The sequence below is a fragment of the Schistocerca gregaria genome, chromosome 2 (genome assembly GCF_023897955.1).
Source record: "Schistocerca gregaria isolate iqSchGreg1 chromosome 2, iqSchGreg1.2, whole genome shotgun sequence".
Classification (NCBI taxonomy): Eukaryota; Metazoa; Arthropoda; class Insecta; order Orthoptera; family Acrididae; genus Schistocerca; species Schistocerca gregaria.
In genome coordinates, this window is record NC_064921.1 from 477,847,357 (window position 1) to 477,870,151 (window position 22,795).

The 22,795-nt window shown below is 42.3% G+C and overlaps 1 protein-coding gene across 1 annotated transcript; it reads right to left on the bottom strand.

Annotated features, from left to right (window-relative positions):
- Nucleotides 1-77: 77 nt before the first annotated feature.
- On the bottom strand, nucleotides 78-21,096 carry LOC126327025 (serine-rich adhesin for platelets-like). Its single transcript, XM_049995819.1, has 5 exons — nucleotides 21,000-21,096; nucleotides 14,762-16,399; nucleotides 8,892-9,074; nucleotides 5,340-5,573; nucleotides 78-286 (listed from the first exon to the last, which is right to left on the bottom strand). Exons 1-5 carry the CDS (start codon nucleotides 21,045-21,047, stop codon nucleotides 215-217), a joined length of 2,175 nt encoding a protein of 724 aa, XP_049851776.1. The 5' UTR covers nucleotides 21,048-21,096; the 3' UTR covers nucleotides 78-214.
- Nucleotides 21,097-22,795: the final 1,699 nt, after the last annotated feature.

Below are 22,795 nucleotides of genomic sequence, written 5' to 3' on the forward strand. Positions count from 1 at the left end.
TGCTGTTATGGAAAGGTTGGCACCTGCGAGCCACTGAAATTCATACAAATGCTCAGCAGGAAAAAAAAGAACGACCGTGATATTGGAACCGTACTTTATTTCACTGCGGCATAATCAACAACAAGTTCTTATAGTGGAGAAACTGGCACTTCCGGAGACGTAACAAGTCGTACGCCGCAAGACTGCCTGCCGCTCGTCCTGTTGGCTGCTCCGCTCACGAGCTGCTGCTGCTGCTTTTCAGCTTCGTCTTGAGACTGTCGAACAGCGACTCCGTGTTGTTCAGAGCCTGCACACAGACAACGGTTCCAGTCAGGGTCACACGCTAATGTGTTCACACAACGGCTGTAAATGCCAGTAAACAAATGACATGGTCGATAAGTTAAAAAAAAAGGTTCAAATTGCTCTGAGCACTATGGGACTTAACATCTATGGTCATCAGTCCCCTAGAACTTAGAACTACTTAAACCTAACTAACCTAAGGACAGCACACAACACCCAGTCATCACGAGGCAGAGATAAGAGCACTCGAGTTTGCATTTCAAATATACCGCTCTACGAACGTGTAGAAGCCGTAATTGCTGATGTAATGCTGTATTTAACTTCTGAATAGTTAAAAATGTTTATGATCTCGTATCATCTACAAGAATAGCGGCCAGGGTCTCATGAAAAAAAAAAAACGCCAACGCGTTTACACTAATGCATGAAGTCAGCCACATACCGGCTCATGTCGATGACTTCTTGCCTCGATGGCGCTGATTTCCATGCAGAACAGAGTAAACTTTCAGACGGCGTGTCGTTTAAACGGCTTCAGGAATTACACAAACATGTACGTTCAACTTAGTTTTACTCCATAACTTCTTGTCAAACATACAAAAGAATTACATCACCGAATTTATCTCTTCTAGATTTGATATTATGTAGACAAAAATATCGTAACGCAATTTTAAAAAAGTAATGTCTACATCTCAGTAATTAATGTAATTGCTAAGACGCATTGGTCGTATTTTAAGATGTTCTGGTCACTATTCGTTTAGATGAAAAAATGTTGCTGTCTTTAAGAAGTTGAAAACTTTGATTACGGAATTAATTGAAATTTATACGATCCGCTATACTGTGTTGCCCATTTCAGGGGAAAAAAAGCAAGACAGATTGGTTTTCCGTACTTTTCGTACTTTAAGCTGTTTCACATGTTTCTATAGGATACAAATAGTCTCCAGGATTATGCCGAAGGTTTGGTTCTACTATACTAGGATTCCGTCGGTACTGTGATACCCACATATACAAGGCTGTCTATTAAAATTGTAACACTGTGAAGGTAGCATGCAACAAACGTGAACTGGTAGGAATAACGACACATGCATTATATAAATGGTTAATCAATGGGTTTCTCCTTCAGATTCATACATATCCAAGTAAAGGTCGATCCCTCACGTTATCAGACCGCTGCCCAAAATCGCATTGTCGCGCTGACGTGTGTTTGGTAACTTGTAGAGCAAAATATTTAATTATGTTCGCTTTATGTAGCACTATCGTGCAGAAATCGTCTAATTTCAATTCCTTTTCTTTTTTGTTAAACTGTTTTTGTACTTTTGAATTTATACAGCTTATCTATACATGGCAGCCAATGAGTTTAAATTTCATATAGTAGACATACATCCATTATTTTATCTGTAGCCGGCCGGAGTGGCCGAGAGGTTCTAGGCGCTTCAGTGTGGAACCGCGCGACCGCTACGGTCGCAGGTTCGAATCCTCCCACGGGCATGGATGTGTGTGATGTCCTGAGGTTAGCTGGGTTTAAGTAGTTCTATGTTCTAGGGGACTGATGACCTCAGACGTTAAGTCCCATAGTGCTCAGAGCCATTTTTTTACCTGTAGCCAAGGGCGCTGTTTGGTGTGTGACCCCCTCCACCTTGAAACTGACTTTGACTAACGTTAAAACAGCTCAAGATAACTTTACTTTTTACTCAAATAACAGCAAAATGCTCTGATTTCTGTCCACACTGGCAGGAACAACGAAAGTTTTACTCGAAATTTAATTTGGAAAGTTGTGGTAAGTACCTATGGGACCAAACTGCTGAGGTCATCGGTTCCTTGGTTTACACACTACTTATCTAACTTGAACTGACTTAAATTGACTTAAACTGACAACACACACACCCATGCCCGCGGTAGGACTCGAACTGACGACGGGGGCAGCCGCGCGAATCGTGGCAAGCCACGTTAGACCACGCGGCTAGCTCGCGCGGCTTAGTCGAAATATGGATAAACTTTTCGATGTAGATAAAACTGCAAGACTATTCAAACTATTTTCGCCCATCCACGGTAACTTGTTGTTGCTCGCAAACAGAAAGCAAATATGTGCAAAATAAGCATGTACCAATCGATAACCTTCGAAATGCGTTGTGATTAGCTAATAGAAACGGTGTTTCTGTTGGTATGATAATATGTTAAAGCAGTATAGTTATTAAATTACAGACTTAGTATGTGCTACTGATGACTCATTAAGTGTATTATTGACAAAAGTTTCGAAAGTTAGCTTTCTGGACCCTGTTTTTTAAAGGAACGTTGTGGAGAATTAAAGACTATTGGGAGTGCTTTGAACAAAAGGCGCCTCTGATCATTTGTGCCGTTCATATATTTGCTTCAGAGTGATTTGAGAGATGTAGCTCGTTGTAGTTCGAAACAGTTTGTCCCGTTGCATATTTCCTTCCCATCTCTCTGTTAACTCCTGTCACTTCGATTAGTGCAGCTGAATGCTAAACACACTTTAGACGTGTTTAATTTATGTATCGCTAAACAATTTGCAAGGAAAAAATTTAACAATTCACCAAATGAAGCAGTTCACTTTCAGTACAGAGGGACTATAGACTGACTCCTTTCAGTGTTCTCCTCACCATCAATATAGCGGCCGAGTTGGTTGCCACAAGGTTCTTACTTACGTGTTAGCCACTCTATGAAATATAAACTCGTTGATCACAGTATAGTAATGACTGCATCTTGGTAAAACTATGGTATCGGAAAATGGATTTTCTGAGAGTGTTTGTGACTGTAACTGCTATCTGAGTTATTAAAACCGCTGTTGATGTTTCCAGCAATGGAAGGCGAATCACTGGACAAGGAAATATACCTTAGATTGTGGCTAATGCTCATGAAACAAAAATCACGAAGGATGGAAAAGCGACCGTGGAATCCTGCTTTTTATGCTTAAGTACTCGTACCTGTCAAATATCATTTCGAATCGATGAGTAGCGGCGTTGGAGCCATTATTTTCTGCCAGATGTGGCACTTCGATGTACTAAATGTCGCACGCTGCACACCGCAAGTCATCTGTATTTTTTATATTGCACTGCGTACGCAGAATAAGTAAGATTTCCTTAAGACATAAAGTAATTACTGACGTTAGCTACCAGTGGGCATTGATTTATGTCAGTGGGAAGAAAATTTGTATCAGAGAGGGAATCGAATCCAGGTCTCCTGCTTACTAGGTAGATGAGCTGACGGTTGCGTCATCTGGACACAGAGGTCAGAGCAACTACACGAACTGCTCTAGCACCCTTGCCGTCAGACCTAAATTCTAAACTTATCCTCGCACTACCACATACATCAAAGTAGTTTAGCATCACCTCGGTGCCGAGAGTTTTGAAACCTCTACAGGAAATTGGAACGGAGATCAAGATAAGCATAATTTCCGGCCTTTATATTCCTCATGAAAACCATTCACTGCATGATGTACCATCATACCGCGACACCTCTAGACGTGGTGGTCGAGATTGCTGCACTCACTGGCACCAGTAGCACAATCTCTTGGATTGACGCTTGCTTGTATTCGTCGTGGCGTACTATACACAAGTTAATCAAGGCATTGTTGGTATAGATAGTCCCACTCCTCAACAGCGATTTGGCGTATATCACTCCCAGTGGTTGGTGGGTCACGACTTCCATAAATAACCCTTCTCAATCTATCCCAGGCATGTTTGATAGGGTTCATGCCTGGAGAACATGTTGGCCACTGTAGTCGAGCGATGTTATCTTGAAGGAAGTCATTCACAAGATGCGCACTATGGGGGCGCGAATTGTCGTCGATGAAGACGAATGCCGCGCCAATATGCTGCCGATAAGGTTGCACTGTCGGTCGGAGGATGGCATTCAAATACCTTACAGCCGTTACAGCGCCTTCCATGACCACCAGCGGCGTACGTGGGCCAGACATAATGCCACCCCAAATCAGCAGGGAACCACCATCTTGCTGCACTTGCTGGACAGTGTGTGTATGGCGTTCAACGTGACCGGGTTGCCTCCAAATACGTCTCCGACGATTATCCAGTTGAAGGCATATGCGACACTCATCGGTGAAGAGAACGTTATGCCAATCCTGAGCGGTCCATTCGATATGTTGTTGGGTCCATCTGTATCGCGCTGCATGGTGTCGTGGTTGCAAAGATGGACCTCGCCTGTGGCTGTACGAAAAGCATTATTCAACATGGTGGAGTTGCTGTCAGGGTTCCTCCGAGCCATAATCCATAGGTAGCGGTCATCCACTGCGGTAGTAGCCCTTCGGAGGCCCGAGCGAGGCATGTAATTGACAGTTCCTGTCTCTCTGTATCTCGTGCATCTCCGAACAACATCGATTTGGTTCACCCCGAGACGACGGGGAAATATCCTTGTTGAGAGCCCTTCCTGGCACGAAGTAACAATGCGGACGCGATCAAACCGCTGTATTGACCGTCTAGGCATGGCTGAACTACAGACAACACGAGCCGTGTACCTCCTTTCTGGTGGAATGACCGGAACTGGTCGGACCCCCTCCAACTAATAGGCACTGCTCATACATGGTTGTTTACATATGCACTCTGGTTTAGAGACATCTCTGGCTCTAAGCACTATGGGTCTTAACATCTGAGGTTATAAGACCCCGATACTTAGAACTACTTAAACCTAACTAACCTAGAGCCTAGTACCGCTCGGCCACAGCGGCCGGCAGTGACATCTCTGAACAGTCAAAGGGACTGTGTCTGTGATACAATATCGACAGTCATCGGTCATCTTCAGGAATCCTGGGAACCAGGGTGTCGCAAAACATTTTTTTTTGGTGTGTGTATGTAGTGCCTATTGCCCTTACTCGCTGCATTTCGCCAATTACAGTAATAGCTCGAGGTTGGCGAAATGGAGTGATCATTGGCCGTCCTCGCTTGGATTATGTATGCGATGTCTGTTCTTTCGGGCATGTTTGAAAGAAAGGACACCACTTATGTAAGATTTCCTTATTTGCTGCCCTTCTCAATGCTGGCGTGTTCAGGGCACAGCCCTTCCAGGTTGAGAACTGTCGGCAGACTGCTTACCCCCTCGATGGAATTGACGACGTCGGTGACGGCGCTAGAAGCGAAGCCGCTGGCGGCGGCTGCGAGCTTCTGCGTGGCGTTGATGGCAGCCTCCATGTCCTCCTCGGCCTGCTCGATGTTGTTCAGCGTCAGCGTGGCCAGGTCCGCAACCACCGTCTCCAGGGCCGACACGGCCCCAGACGCGAGGCTCGCCAGCTCTGAAGACACGCTGGCGATCGAATTTTCGACAGCCGACTGGAAAGAGTAACCGGAAACGGCAGATTAGCGACTCGTGGCTACTGCCGATTCACTCAGATGTTTGCGGAGCTCTTAGAAACTAGAAACGATAGAGTAGAACGAGACGCCACAAAGTGAGAGAGGAAATAGTTAATAGCATCTTCAAACTTTGCCTCACATCGGAACATCCAGGAATATTGCACAAATTGAATTCTGACGCCACTGAATAAAATGAATGTTGTAGATAGTGTCATTAGCGTCGATAAACAACTGAAATCCTAAAACTGAACAAAGCTCCATGCCCCTGTCCAGCTCATTTATGAAGTAGATCCCTCCAACAAAATACTGTGCCAAGAGGTTGCAAGAAAGCACTGGTCACATCTCTTTATAAACACAGTAATCCAATATCTTTTAAATCCATCTGTGTTAGAATATTATAACACATCCTGACCTCAAACGAAATGCAATGACATCTGCAGGACAACCACAATGGATTCCAAAAACATAGTTCAAGTGAAAGACAACCTCCGTCTTTTCTCTTATGACATTTTGAAAGACATTGATCAAGTCAGTCAAGTAGCTGCAGTACTCCTTGATTTCCGAAAAGCATTTGATTCAGTACCACACCAATGTTTCTGAAGGAAAGTGCGATTATAAGAAATTTATGACAGTATCTAGGGTCCAGGAATGTTATCTTGGATGGAGAGTCATCGACAGATGTAGAATTAACTTTAGCAATTCAGTACCACACCAACGTTTCTGAAGGAAAGTGCTATTATAAGAAATTTATGACGGTATCGAGGGTCCAGGAATATTATCTTGGATGGAGAGTCATCGACAGATGTAGAATTAACTTTAGCAATGTTTCGTAAAAGTTTCTAGAATGAAAGGTACTGGCGGAATTAAAGCTGTGAGGACGGGGCGTGAGTCGTGCTTGGGTAACTCAGTTGGTAGAGTACTTGCCCGCGAAAGACAAAGGCCCGAGTTCAAGTCTTGGTAGGGCACACAGTTTTAATCCTCCAGGTAGTTTCCGTAAAATGTGTTGGAATCTTTCTTGTTCATATTGTATATAGATCTTGCAGGCAATATTAACAATAACCTCAGACTTTCGGCTGCCAGAAGAAAGCTGCACAAATATTCATTTAGATATTGGCAAGGTTTCAAAGTGGTGTAAAGGCTGCTAGCTTGCTTTAAATGTTGAAAAATGTAAAATTGTGTTCACAAAACGGAAAAAGACATCATATGACTAAAAAATCAGTGAGTCGCAACTGGAATCACTCAACTCATAGAAACACCTGGATGTAGGAAAGGAAAACAGTCTCGGCTGCGAAATTGCGCGTTTCGGCCTTTTAAGGCAGCGTCATATACGTAAAAATGTAGTAGGATAAGTGAAGGACCTTACTTGTACTAAAGCAGGCTTTACATACACATGCTGCATGCGTGGTTCAGGACTGCGTACACCATGCTGAGACTGCTTTAGTACACGTAAGGTCCTTCACGTGTGTGAAGACATTTGACAGCTGGATGTTGTATCCAAAAGTTCCTTAGCAGCTGACATATGCAGTTTATCAACCTACAGTTTTCATAATCTGATGACGCCTTACGATATCAAAAGCAGTTGTGCAATCGAGACTGCTTTCATTCAGAATATTCATAGCCGAGCGCTGCATAAGACGGCGAAAATGGAGCAGAACTAATGTTACCTAATTTCTTCATGTGCTGATTCCGCAACTGTTTAATTAATGAAAAACCACCCAGCTGGTGCTGAGAACTTTATTGAGTCAGTTAGTGGCGTTTATACTGGACAATTTTCAAGTAGATCTGAAAAATTATGCTGTAGATAAACAACTTACAAATTATGAAAGTACAAATAATGCATATTTCAAATAATCACTAGGAACCTAACATTTTAAATCCATCTGACTTTTCTCATCTCGACATTGATTCTCTACAGCGTAATTTTTCAGATTCTATTGAAATTCACCCAACTCAGATATCGAAACCAGTAGCGGACACGTTCTCAACAGAAATTGGAGTCGTTTTTCATTCATTTGTAGGGATAGGCTCAATCAGACGCAAATCAGGTGGGAGACTTAGGTTTAATGATAAAACGGTACTAGTCAAGGAGATTACTTACAAACTCATGCGGACCATGTTAGAATATTGTTCAAATGTGTGGGACCTATACCATATAGGATTAAACAGATGGTATTCTACGTATGCAAAGAAGGGCTGTGGGAATGGTCACAGGCTCGTCTGGCCAATAAGAAAGCGTCTCGATGACTTTGAGGAACCTGGACTGGCAGAAGCTTTTAGATACACACCGATTACCCCAAGAAAGATTTCAAGAGCCATCTTTAATTGCATTACAACCCCCTGTGTACAGAACCCACAGAGATCGTGAGGAGTCGATTCGTCTGATGACACAAAACTCCGGCAGTTTTAAGCAAATGGGAAGTGCCCTCCACCATGAACTTCACAGTGGTCTGCAGGTTACAGATGTAGAATTAACGACCTGAACATCTCCTAGGTACACTGCCAGAATCTTTACACACACGATGGCCACTCATGATGCATGGTTGTTCCTAATTATAAAAAATTGGTCCAAACTTTTTTTACTTACAGTATACAGGCAGTTGCCTCTCCCGCCACCCTCCTCCCCCCCCCCCCCCCCCCCCCCCCATAAAATCACAACTCAGGCACACTTGAGTAGGGCGTGTACAGTACAAAGCGTAATGCAAAGTCTTGAGGATAGCAGCCTCAGGATTTTAGAATTGCTCGTCGCACTCTCAGACTTGCTCCACCATACGGAAAATCAGACCTTGTCAAAAACTTTATAACTGCTTGCATGCATTGCTTCTTACGCCCTGCCCTATATACTCATTCGACTGGAGATAGTCACTGGTGGTCTGTGGTGTTCTCTGGGTGTAACCAGGCAGTTCAGAGCTAGTAGAGAGGTGCTGTATTTCATCAATTTGGCAGTGGCTTGTAGAATGTAGGATTCTTAAGTTTTTCCAGAAAGCCTAGGAGGATTGTGAGCAGGCAAGTTTGCGAGTGTGTGAATTTCGTATGCATCTAGATAGGGTTACAGTCTGAGTAGTGTTCCAGGTAGTCGAAAAGCAGGTTAGGGGTAAGTGGTAGTCATAAGTTGTGACGAAATATGTGATACAAATATAGTGTACACAAATTTCGGTATCGTCATATCGAGCTATCATTGAATGGATGTAGAATGCGTTTGAGATCAGGAATCCAGGTTTCAGTGAACATTGATTCTCTTGTTATAATTTTTCTTTAGGTCTCGAAACTGAAGAAGAAAAAAGAAAACGGCCAACTCACCTGGATGTCTTTCAGCTGGGACTGAGTGGTATTTACAAAGTCCTGTACTTTCTCGACGATCTCCTCAGTTATATCTCCTACAGTGTCAATGATGTCCTGGATTATGTTCTCTGCGACGTTCTTGGCGTCCTCGATAGCTTTCTTTATAGCATCAAAGAAGCCGCCAAGTCCCGACGAAGAATCCTGAAAAATAACAACAAAACTCTCCAGATATTCATTTTTTTGTAACACGCAGAGAAGGGAAATTTACTTGATCCCTTGTGTTCACTCTGCAATGAAAAGACAAATTCTGTTCTAGTTTCTGTCACATTACTGAGTCCAAAAGCAACAGCATTCACCTTGAATGAAGCTATTATTATCGTTTGATTTCTGCTTGTTGTGCATGGTCAAAATGATCTGATATTGTCTTGGAGTCGCCAAACATCTATTACGTTTTTACCAATTTTCTCAGCCTGTCCTGAGGCATACATGTATAAATAAACCGTACGGTTTCAAGCGTGTTTTTTCGTGATTATGTAACTGATGTACCGTGCCTCTGACTTTTGAGATATTCATAAAAAACGGATACTGAAAAGGAACAGAGTTAAAGGCGTTTTTACCGGAGAAACCTTTTGATATATCGTTAACAGTTAGTAAGACGAGGTGGTAGTTCCAGGAGAAGTAGTACAGAGAAAGCGTACATTGGAGAGGTGTCGTGCAGTTTCGGTCGAAGCTCCTTGTCGAAATGGTTGGCACTCGTTCAGTCCACATTACTCTATCTTTCATATTGTTGGTGCTAATGAGGTTGTGCTGAAAGCTCTGTTCACCTTTGATATCCACGTCACAGCTGAATTTATCTCTCTGCAAGAATTCACGGCCGTTGTCAGTCTTAATAATATCATTTGTTATGTTAGGAAGCATTGTATCTATATATATGACACTGTTTGTAGTGCAACTGAGTTAGTTCGTTATGATAGGAGGTAACAGATACCGAAGATATTGTGAACTAGTGGTACCGTGAAGTGGAATAAAGGGATATTATGCGTTGCGTGAGTGTGGCATATAGAATCAACAGTACGTACAGTCTGAAATCCATTTCAACAAAGAGTATAACTGATACATATTCATTACCTTGGTAGTCGATGTCCAGCTATCTAGAAGAGCAATAAAATGGATAAATTAATGAAGGATCACATTAGTGTCAACGGTAACTGTCTCTCTACCATCACGGGCAAAAAATCAAATTGTCTGACTAGAATGATTTGGGCAAAGAGTCGTTTCTTGAGGTAATTCACTTCGGTCATATCTACAAGAGATGTTAGCAGTATTTGGGATCTGTTTGATACTACAAGTCCTCTGCTGGCTCCTGCGCAAAATTTGCTTGCAGTTGTCAAAGATGGATGAAGAGGGGGACAGTACTGCATCAGTCATGAACAGGAACTTGAAATTTATTGAAACCTCTGTGAATTTTCAACGAAATCATGTAGAATTAGCATATTCAAACTCCAAAAATTGTGGGCTAAGTGCGTAACAGAAACGTCATCACTGTCTTGAGCAGGTGCGTGCCTCACTTATTCTTCTGGTCTTATCTTTACTGGAATCAGGGTAAAGAATCTTGAGTACAACATTTGGTATACGCAGTGGTTTCACATGATATGACTCGAGCGTATCTTTCCAGATTTAGAATTTCTGCTGCTCCTCGAAGATTGGGGGTTATAATCATGCATGATTAGCGATACATTTCATACAACTCTCATATAGCTCCGAGAAACATCGACGCTGCGATGCGAATCATGACGCAGTCACGATAGTTGGAATTACTAAGAAGCACTTCTCTGCTACGCACTGCAGAAACGCAGAGCTTTGTTCTTATGAGTTGGGAAGTACTACAGAGTTGAATTATATTACTAAACAGTATGAGTTACATTGATCACTGCATAACTGCAGGCGCTGGACAAAAATATGTGAACACCGCGAGAAATGCATGCTTGTACATAAATGCAGATGCTGTCCAATCCTTCAGGTTGCGGTGTTGTATTTGGCCACGAGAGGCTCATGCGGAATCTCGCCAATACGTTGCAAGTATCTGTCATGATCGTAACAGTGTTAGTGTAGTTGTGGATGCATCATGTCGCAGCTAAGTGAATTCGAACGCGGGCACATTGTTGCTGCTCATGTGGTGACTGCTCCCGTAACCGAGGAAACCAAAGTGTTTGGTATTTCAAAAGGCATACAGGAAAAGTGGAAATGCATAAAAAAATAATGCGAATGGAGCTCCATAATCTGGAAATTTCAGGGTGAGTCGTAATTCCAAAACCACCTATCAGCGAAGGAGTGAAACATGGTGGTGGTGATAATTTGGAAAGCCATATGATGGCGTTCCATCCACAAACTGACATAACTACCAAGGATTATGTACCATTTTCGTTGGTTAGGTCCACCTCATACTAAAGGGTTTTTCCGAGACGACAGGGGCCCTATTCACACAGCTGTCATCATTCAGGGCTGGTTTTGTGCGCATGACGAGTAATTTTCGCGTCTCCCCCGCCCACCACTGTAACCAGACTCAATATTACTGGGCCCTTGTGGTCTGCTCAGGAGGACTGGCTGTGTGATCGCGATTCATCTCAGTCACCATTATCTGAACTTGCCACTGTCTTGCAGGAAGAGCGGTGAAACCTTCCCATGAATACCCTACAGTACCTGTATTTATAAATTTCGAGACGACTGGAAACTGTTCTGAATGCCAAAAGATTTTCTACACTGTTAGGCATAGTAATGGGATTGGTTTCTGGTGTTTCTAAATTTTTGCCCATCTCCTAGACGACTGTAAAGAACAGTTTCTCACCCAAACGCACACATGCTGGGGCATAAATACTACTCTGTAGGCATTCAGACGAAACTGAGCTTATTTGATGCAATTCACACAAAAAAAATTCGGTCCCTGCTATGATCAGGAAAGCAGAATCTGCGAGAAGTTTTGTCAATAGTCGGATGAATTAGTAACTTCTTTTCTCCTTTTCCTTTTTGGTCATTAGTCTTATGACTGGCTTTATTCCACCCGCCACGAATTCCTCTCCTATGCCAGCCTCCTCATCTCAGAGTAGCACTTGCAACCTGCGTCCTCAATCATTTGCTGGATGTGTTCCAATCTCTGTCTTACTCTACAGTTTTTGTCCTCTGAAGCTCTCTCTAGTAGCATGGAAGACATCCCCTGATGTCTTAACAGATCTCCTATCATCCTTTCCCTTATCCTTCTCATTGTTTTCCACATATTCCTTCCCCCTCCGATCTGCGCAGAACCTCCTCATTCCTTACCTTATCAGTCCTCCTAATTTTCAACATTCGTTTGTAGTACGTCTCAAATCCTTCAAATCTCTTCCGTTCCAGTTTTACACAGTCCATGTTTCACTACTATACAATTCTGTAGTCCAGAGGTATGTTCTTAGAAATTTCTTCCTCAAATTAAGGCCTATGTTTGATACTAGTAGACTTCTCTTGATCAGAAATGCCCTTTTTGCCAGTGCTAGTCTGTTGAAGTCCTCCGTACTCCGTCTGTCATTGGTTATTTTGCTGCGTAGGTAGCAGAACTCCTTAACTTCATCTACTTTGTGACCATCAAACCTAATGTTAAGTTTATCGCTGTTCACATTTCCTCTACTTTCATTACTTTTGTTAAGTCCCATAATGCTCAGAGCCAGTTTTCATTACTTTAGTCTTCTTCTATTTACTCTCTATTCCATATTCTGTACTCATCAGGGTGTTCATTGCAGTCACCAGATCATGTAAATATTCTTCACTTTCACTCAGTATAGCAGTCTCATCAGCTTATCATTGATATCCTTTCACCTTGAGTTTTAATTTTACTCCTGGACCTTTCCTTTATTTCCATCACTGCTTCTTTGATGTACAGATTGAACAGTAGGAGAGAAAGTGTACATATCTGTCTTACACCCTTTTTAAACAGAGCACTTTTTTTCTTGATCGTCCACTCTACTATTAACTCTTGGCTATCGTAAATATTGTATATTACCCGTCTCTCCCAAAAGCTTGACCCTAATTTTCTCAGAATTTCGAACATCTTGCTCCAGTTAGCTTTTCCAGGTCGACAGATCCTATTAATGTGTCTTGATTTTTCTTTAGTCTTGCTTCGATTATCAACCGAAAGGTCAGATTTGAATTTCTTGTCCTTTACCATTTCTAAAGCCAAACTGACCGTATCTAGCACATCCCCAATTTTCCTTTCCATTCTTCTATATACTGTATTGTTTTTCTCAGCACCTTGGATGCATGAGCTGTTAAGCCGATTGTGCGATAATTCACGCACTTATCAGCTGTTTGCAGTGTTCGGAATTGTGTGGATGCTATTTTTCCGAAAGTCAGATGGTATATGGACAGACTCATAAATTCTAAACACCGACCTGAATATCCTTTTTGTTACTATTTCTCCCAGTGATTTTAGAAATTGTGCGGGAATGTTAGCTATCCGTTTTGCTTTATTTAATGTTATGTACTCCAAACCTCTCTTAAATTGTGAATCTGATACTGCTTCCCTATCTCTTCCAAAAAGACTTCTGCTTCTTCTTCTATTATATCAGACAAATCTTTCCCCTCATAGAGGCCTTCAGTGAACTCTTTCCACCTATCCGTTCTCTCCTCTGCATTTAACAGTAAAAGTCCCGTTGCACTCTTAATGTTACCACCCTTGTTTTCAGTGTCGCCGAAGACTGTTTTGACTCTCCTGTATGCTGAGTCAGTCCTTCCGACAATCATTTCTTTTTGGATTTCTTCATATTTTTCATGCAATCGTTTCGTCCTACCTTCCCTGCACTTCCTATTTGTTTCATTCCTCAACGACTTGTATTTTTGTGTTCCTGAATATCCCTGAAAGTTTTTGTATTTCCTCCTTTCACCGATCATCTGAAGTATTTCATTACCCGTGGCTTCTTCGCAGTTACCTGCTTTGTACCTGTGTTTTTCCTTTCAACTTCTGTGATTACCCTTTTTAGAGACGTCCAGTCCTCCTCAACTGTACTGCCTACTGAGCTACTCCTTATTACTGTATCTATAGCCTTAGAGAATTCAAACGTATATCGTCATTCCTTGGTAATTCCATATTCCACTTCTTTGCGTACTGGTTCTTCCTCACTAATGTCTTGAATTTCAGCCTACTCTTCACCACTTCTACATTGTAATCTGAGTCTATATCTGCTCCTGGTAAGCCTTACAATCCAGTGTATGATTTCGGGATCTCTGTCTGGCCATGATGTGATCTAACTGAAATTTTCCCGTATTCCCCGGCCTTTTACAAGTATACCTCTCCGTGATACTTGAACAGAGCATTCGCTATTATCAGCTGAAACTTACTGCAGAACTCAATTAGTGTTTGTTCTCTCTCATTCTTTGTCCCAAGCCCGTTTTCTCCTGTAACCTTTTCGTCTACTCCTTCAAATCACATCATCCTTTGTCTGCAGGCTGAGCCTATGCGATGGTGCGACAGCTAGCTATAACAAATTTTTAGCACCGAAATCGGAATATGACAATTTTTAACATTTTCGAAAAGTGGATATGGGACATGCATAAAAAACCTTTTTTTTTTTAAAGTCTCCGTTATTTTGTGTGTTCCAGACAACGGTGTATATATCAGGTATTTAAATGTAGTTAAGATTAGTACTTTAGTGTGTCTGCAGGTGGTTTATTATATGCAATTCATGCCACGAAATGTGCAAAACAATAAAAACCTAAGAGAAAAATATTTCATTACTAGTGGAATGATGCTTAATGTTGTAGAATTATGTCAGCAGTAAACCAAAAGACGTTGGGAGAATACGTATAAAACTAGATAGCCTAAATACAGATCAGTTAGGAACATTTATAATAGGCATACTTACATCAGATGAATCGCTGCTGGCAGTGCTTGCAGCTGCGGCGGTCGTTGCAGAGGTAGTGACATCTGAGACTGTAGTGCTTGACGTTTCAGCAGAGGTAGTGGCTTCAGAGGCAGTATCTGAGCTGCTGACATCTGAGACTACAGTACTTGATGAGGTGTCAGCAGAGGTAGCAGCTTCAGAGGCAGTAGCCGAGCTGGTGACGTCAGAGACTTCAGTACTTGATGAGGTGTCAGCAGAGGTAGTGGCTTCAGAGGCAGTAACCGAGCTGGTGTCGTCTGAAACGATGGTGCTTGATGAGGTATCGGCAGAGGTAGTAGCTTCAGAGGCAGTAGCCGAGCTGGTCTCATCGGAGACTACAGTACTTGATGAGGTGTCATCAGAGGTAGTGGCTTCAGAGGCGGTAGCCGAGCTGGTGACATCAGAGACTACAGTACTTGATGAGGTGTCAGCAGAGGTACTGGCTTCCGAGACAGCATCCGAGGTGGTGACATCTGAGACTGTGCTTGATGAGGTGTCAGTAGAGGTAGCAGCTTCAGAAGCAGTAACCGAGCTGGTGACGTCAGAGACTTCAGTACTTGATGAGGTGTCAGTAGAGGTAGCAGCTTCAGAAGCAGTAACCGAGCTGGTGACGTCAGAGACTTCAGTACTTGATGAGGTGTCAGCAGAGGTAGTAGCTTCAGGGGCAGTAGCCGAGCTGGTGACGTCAGAGACTTCAGTACTTGATGAGGTGTCAGCAGAGGTAGTAGCTTCAGAGGCAGTAGCCGAGCTGGTGACATCTGAAGCAGTAGTACCCGTGGCAGTTGAAGCAGTGCTTGTAGTAGCAGAGGTAGCAGTACTGGAGACAGCTGGCGCAGTAGTTTTAGAAAGTCCAACAGTGGTCGTACCATCGGAGACAGTTACAGAAGTCGTAACATCTGATACAGTAGCACCTGAAGAAGTTGCAGCAGCGGTAGTATCAGATACAGTAGCAGAGCTTGTTGCATCTGTGGCAGTAGTACCAGCTGAAGTTTCAGTAGCAGTAGTTGCATCTGACGCAGTCACAGAGCTTGTTACATCTGTGGCAGTAGTACCAGCTGAAGTTTCACTGGCAGTAGTTGCATCAGAAGCAGTCACAGAGCTTGTTACATCTGTGGCACTAGTACCAGCTGAAGTTTCAGTGGCAGTAGTTGCATCAGACGCAGTCACAGAGCTTGTTACAACTGTGGCAGTAGTACCAGCTGAAGTTTCAGTGGCAGTAGTTGCATCAGATGCAGTCACAGAGCTTGTTACAACTGTGGCAGTAGTACCAGCTGAAGTTTCAGTGGCAGTAGTTGCATCAGACGCAGTCGCAGAGGTTGTGACCTCTGAGGCAGAAGAACTTGCAGTAGTTGCAGCAGAGGTTGTCGCAGAGCTTGTGACGTCTGCGGTTGAACTCGTGGTGGCTGCACTGGGGGTAGTGGCATCAGAGACAGTGGTGCTGGTGACCTCTGTGACGGTGGTACTCGTGGTGGGTGCAGAAGTCGAGCTGGTGGTGGTGCCTCCATGCACAATGTTGTCTATGCCATTAGCAACGTCATCCATAGCGTCTTGAATACCCTTCGCCACATCGTCTATAATCTTCCCTATCGAGTCAAAAAATAGGGGTGACGCGTACGCGTTCTGTTAAAACAAAACAAAAAAAACATTTTATTAGCATACAGGAATTAACAGTGTTAGGCAAATTTCTCTGACAAAATATTGTTTGTTTATAAGCTATATGATTATTTATCAAGCTAACTTTCATAATTTCCAATACACAATGTCCAGAAAATTTTAGGCTCTCGTAGGTAGTTGTTTTTAAAGACGCTTGCTGCATTTATCCTCTGCGGAAGGTTGATAAATCATACAAGTATTCAGTCTTATGCTGTGGATTGTTGCAGTTGGAGGAGCATGCTTTCGGGTTTTCGTGTGACAGTCTATTCCGTTCACTGTCCATGCGCTTCTTTGTTTAGAACGCTTATGGTGAACGTTTTTTAGAACATTGTTGTAGGACAACAGCGATGTATTGATATTATAACTTATTTATAACCACATTCGCGATCACATTTAAGTGTTCCTTTTCTTTTAGATTACCGATCATCAGATCTTCATTCCTTGGTGACCGTATGAATCGCTGGCTTGGAGCAGGTCCACCCACGCTGGCGTGGTGGAGAACACTGCTCATTGTTCTCCATGTCAACACGGATGGACCTGCTCCACGCCAGCGATTCATACGGTCACCAAGGATTGAAGATGTGACGATGATCTATTAGAAAATCGAAAGCGGTCATCTCAAAAAAAAACTTAATAAATGCGATGATGACAATGTTTACTAATTAAGTTTATGGTGAACCTGCGATAGCACAATATTCTGCAGAGAGTATTCTTTTCTCTGTACTGTCCCCTTCTTCCTGGATGCGCAAAACGCGTTGTTACAGCCACTGAATAGGAGAATTTAACAAGTGAGCATTCAGATGCGCAGAACAGGAACTTTTTCGCCAGTACAGACTGCAAAAGTAACGTGAGTAGGGAACGGTGTAAGATTTGCCCCTCATAAGTATCTTTACAGTTTGCATTAGATACCTGGATCCATTCGGCTTACAGCTTAGAAGAAGGGAAAAAAAGTACGTTTTACTTGTTTGTGGCAAGTGCCACTGATTTGACGTCGCTAGTTTTCATAATAAAGAAAAAGAAGGTAGAACCATCGCAGTGTTTTAGGAGTTGCATTGCACTTCATCATACCGCCATGTCCCTGCTTTAATGAAATACGTTGCGTAGAGATTGCGCAGCGGCTTGCAAGTGAAAGTTTCCGAGAAACTTCAAATTGGGAGCTATGAAGCTCAACAAATTAATGATCTATCATTTCAAAAACTTTTGTCTGATGATATCCTTCTATTTTTGCTCTCTGCTTCAGTTATTTAACTATTGTTCATCCTTAGGAAAACTAAAACATTAAACGCACAAAATTATTTACCGCTTGTTGAGACGTTTATGACAACTGTAAAGTTAGCGCAATGATTTGGAAGATTGGCTATCACTAAGCAAATGACTGAGACGTCAGATACAAATTTAATCTGCGGGTGAACGTAGTTCGACATGGGGACACATCTAACAGGATGCCTAGTAGCACATTCCCACGCTATCGAACTTACATAGTCTCGTAAATATACGACCATACAGTCAAACAAACTATAGTTTTCCTCGACATTAATGAACGTGTAGATCATCTATAATTGCAATGAAAACCGCAGGGCGTTCAGAATGTTGCTCTGCAGTTACAACATATGTTGGAAATCACGTCAAAGGCGTTTTTTCAAGTCTGAAACAGGTTTATTTGATTGGAAAACGCTTTCTGTGCATCTCATTGTGATACGCTTCTCACCTCACAGTTATTTCAGTTTTTAAGCCACAAAGCGCCGTAGGCGATTGCGATACACTACAGAGTCTGCTGCTCCCCAAAGAAAAGTGTCTGATGGAATAAGGTCCGATGAGCGAGGGGGCTACAGGTGTTTCAAGACGACACGTGCCCTTAAAAACGCATAATGTTGTTAGCTGTGTGCTCAGTAGCGCCATCTTCGACCCCATGAATAGTAACTGATTTCGTCTTTCTTTAGCTTGCCAATGATATCGTGTATCGTTAAACAATAACTCTCACTGTTCACGGTTTCTTCAAAAAATATCAATCCAATAATGCACCGTCTCCATATTGCTGCCAAACGGCGTTTTGTGTGTCGCCTAGAACGAACTAGGCCCCGTCTGTGTAGAAGGTGACATATGAATTCCTATCAACAAAATATGTAAACGGCATGGTGTAACGGATTCTGTTTTCACAATCCGCATCTTTCAATTAATGTACTGCTGCCACTTTATAAGGAAACATTTTCAGTGTTCCTTTGCTTCACTACTAATAGGAATTGCGTTCACACACTCCACAAAAAATAAAATAAAATTAGGACAAGTAATATTAACTTAAACCTACGTTTCTAGCATTTGTAGACTTAGAGAAAGCTTTTGGCAATGTTGACTGGAATGCTCTCTTTCAAATTCTGAAGGTCGCAGGGGTAAAATACAGGGAGCAAAAGTCTATGTACAATTTGTACAGAAACCAAATGGCAATTATAATAGTCGAGGGACATGAAAGGGAATCAGTGGTTCGGAAGGGAGTGAGACAGGGTTGTAGCCTATCCCCGACGTTATTCAATGTGTATATTAAGCAAGCAATAAAGGAAACAAAAGAGAAATACGGAGCAGGTATTAAAATCCATGGAGAAGAAATAAAAACTTTGAGGTTCACCGATGACATTGTAACTTTGTCAGAGACAGCAAAGGACGTGGAAGAGCAGTTTAACGGAATGGACAATGTCGTGAGAGGAGGATATAAGATGAACATCAACAAAAGCAAAACGAGGATAATGGAATGTAGTCGAATTAAATCGGATTATGCTGCCGAAATTAGATTAGGAAGTAAGACACTTAAAGTAGTAAAGGAGTTTTGCTGTTTGGGGAGCAAAATAACTGATGATGGTCGAAGTAGAGAGGATATAAGATGTAGACTGGCAATGGCAAGGATAGCGTTTCTGAAGAAGAGAAATTTGTTAACATCGAGTTTAGATTTAAATGTCAGGAAGTAGTTTCTGAAAGTATTTCTATGGAGTGTAGCCATGCATGGAAGTGAAACGTGGCCGATAAATAGTTTAGATAAGAAGAGAGTAGGAGCTTTCTAAATATGGTGCTACAGAAGAATGCTGAAGATTAGGTGGCTAGATCACATAACTAATGAGGAGGTATTGAATAGAATTGGAGAGAAAAGAAATCTGTGTCACAACTTGACTAGAAGAAGGGAACGGTTGGTAGGACATATTCTGAGGCGTCAAGGGATAACCAATTTAGTATTGGAGGGCAGTGTGGAGGGTAAAAATCGTAGAGGGAGACCAAGATATGAATACACTAAGCAGATTCGGAAGGATGTAGGTTGCAGTAGGTACTGGGAGATGAAGAAGCTTGCACAGGATAGAGTAGCATGGAGAGCTGCAACAAACCACAACAACAACAAGTGATCCGCACGGTAACATCAGGAAATCCAACACTACTTTGACAAAAATTGCTATGGTAATTTTGTTTAAGTCTTTCGGATTGTTTACAACAGCCGACAACAGACCGGAGAGCGGTGTGCTGAATCCGTTCCTTTCCGTAAAGCGTCAGATGCCATTGGATGACACACCGGTCGGTCGGCCGGTCCGGTTTGGATCGTCTCTACCAGAACGCAGAGCTCTGTTTTTTTATGTTATCAGGGTAACTAACACAGGACTGTTTACTCCTGAGCGAGTGAGAAACCCATGTGTTCATATCCTTTCGTAACGCAACCATTAATAAACGGGACATTCTTAAGTTACATACCACTAATCATGGTTGATGGTATACCTTCAAAGCAACTGCGGGAATTACGGTCAAATAAAGGACGAATTCACTAATAGGTTCAAAAGTATCGGAATTACCTCTTGTTGATGTAGCTTCACTTGCATTTACTCAACTCTAAGGAAACTGTCTCTCAGTACAACAATTGAAGTTTTCTTTATAACTTTCTGTATTTTCCTGTAATTATTCGATAACTGAACTGTATTGGAAAACGTAGCATTATCAGCCGTCTAAGAACTCGAGTAATCAGAATGCCTGTTTCGGGAATTGTGTATGATACTACCGACTTAGAAACTGTACGAACACCCTAATTGTTGTGCATTATTAATTAGATTCCTGATATACACTCATATCAATATTATACATACAAACGGTTTCGACATTAGTCTGAAACATCAGTGCACATGTAAAGCTGTCAGAAGACCAAAAGTTGGCTTCATCTCATACTTCTTTACTACGTGCGGTCATGAGGACTGTTGTTGGCTTCCTCCGACCTTTCAAATGGCTTTATCAGCCAGTTACTGTGGGGACCGACAGCCTAACTTAGACTACTAACCACGGTGCAGCTCGGTATGTTTCTCATTATAACATTACCAGAGGGGAAAGAAGTGATAAGTGTCAGGCAAAAGTCCTAGCACTGAACAGGAATCGGTCTGCAGACAATGGGATTCGGAGGCTGCCACTTAATCACTCATACGCCTAGCAATACATCTATATATACTACCATCACATATTTAATTACATAAGCAGTTAACGATTCCTTTGTGGGTCTTGTGTACAAGACCTGAGATCACCAAGGAAGGGAGGCTACGACTGCGTCTCTTACCTGCACCACGAACGACAGAGCGAGGAGGATCACCAGCTTGGGAGCCATGTTGCTGAGCCCTGGAGTGCCTTGCCGAGGCTGCCACAGTATTTTTATAGCGGTGCACGGTCTGTGCTCACACCTGCACCCCGTCATCACAGGTGCTGCGCGCCCACGCACCGCAAACAGCTCAATATTCTGCCGTTCTTACGAAAGTCTTGTTGACAGTGTCGTTTCAACAGTTTAACCAGGGTCAGGAAAATACATGCGGTGCTTTGGGTAAGAATCGTTGCGAGGGGCTTACTGACATCATTCGTGGATGACGATGTCTACGTACCTACGCAAATCTCCAGGGCAGAACGACTCTGTTTACTTCACTGAGTAATCCTGAATGGTGCGTAGTTTAATTGTAATTATATTTTTCTTCTAAACAGGCAATCTTAAGTAAGACGAACACATAGGCTCCGTTGCTTCGAAAACTAGTGTCATTGACACGGCAGCGTTACTCTGTGGTCCGATTTAAGAGGAAATGTTGCTTAATATGTGAGATCAGTGTTAGTTTGCAACAACAGCGGAAATAGAAAATATGCAAATACAAATAATATAAATAAAAAGTTTATAACCGTTAAGGAAAAATGTCACAAAAGTACTGAAAACTCCAAACTATACGACGCACAAAGTGACTCTTAGTAGCCAAATACCAAATATCACCTGTAAAATTCGTGACATGTTACTCGGCTTATAAATATCGCTCTAGTAATTATAATATTTGACTAATTACAGAGCCCAAGATGACCTGTAACATAGAGGTACCTAGCACTTCACTTAATTGTTATAACTGAATTAAGTAATGGCAGTATAGTTTCATATGTTCCAAGAAACCTGAAGAGTATACATGGAACAAGTTATTTGCTTGTATAAATTGTTATTAGTCGTTGAAAATAATTCTTTCAGGTTAAATAACTATCCTTTCAATTGGATTACTGTGTAACTTTACTTGATATCCATTGCTTTATGGAATACTATTCTTTTATTACAAGCAAACTGATGGTCTGGCCATGGGCAATTGTTTAGGACCGTGTCTCTCGGATATTTTTGTTAATCATCTGGAATATAAATATTTTAGACAGAACACTCGTTTTTCTCAGCTGGTACTCTTTTTACGGCTCGGTATTTAGATGACATTATTGTTTTCAACTGACCCATTTCTGATATTGCGTTTTTCAAATCCGTTCAAATGGCTCTGAGCACTATGGGACTCAACTGCTGTGGTCATCAGTCCCCTAGAACTTAGAACTATTTAAACCTGACTAACCTAAAGACATCACACACATCCATGCCCGAGGTCGGGTTCGAACCTGCGACCGTAGCGGTCGCCACCACGACCAGCTACTACGTTTTTAGTTGAGGAATTTAATGCCTTACACAGAAAGATGATGTCCACACACGAAGCGATGGTCCATAGCCGAACGCTTAACTGTTCAGACTTGCGACTTCAGCGTGTTGGGGGAACTATTCAGTTTGTCATCTATTGAAAACCGGCAACTAGCGATTGTACAATCCATGCTTCCTGCCGTCACCCTCATTAACACAAATGTGTGGTGCACCGCATTACTGAGATACCTCTCAGCCAATACTCAATAGAAAAAGAGTTAGCAAATTTGAAATGCATTGCTGTAAACAACGCCTACAGTCTTGCAACCATTGATGACCTGTATAAAGATAAAATATTAGTAGCAGAACACAGAGGTCTTCCAGTGCCACGGATATCGACGTCCAAATTTATGAAGATCCCGTTCATGAGGAACCCCTCTTTT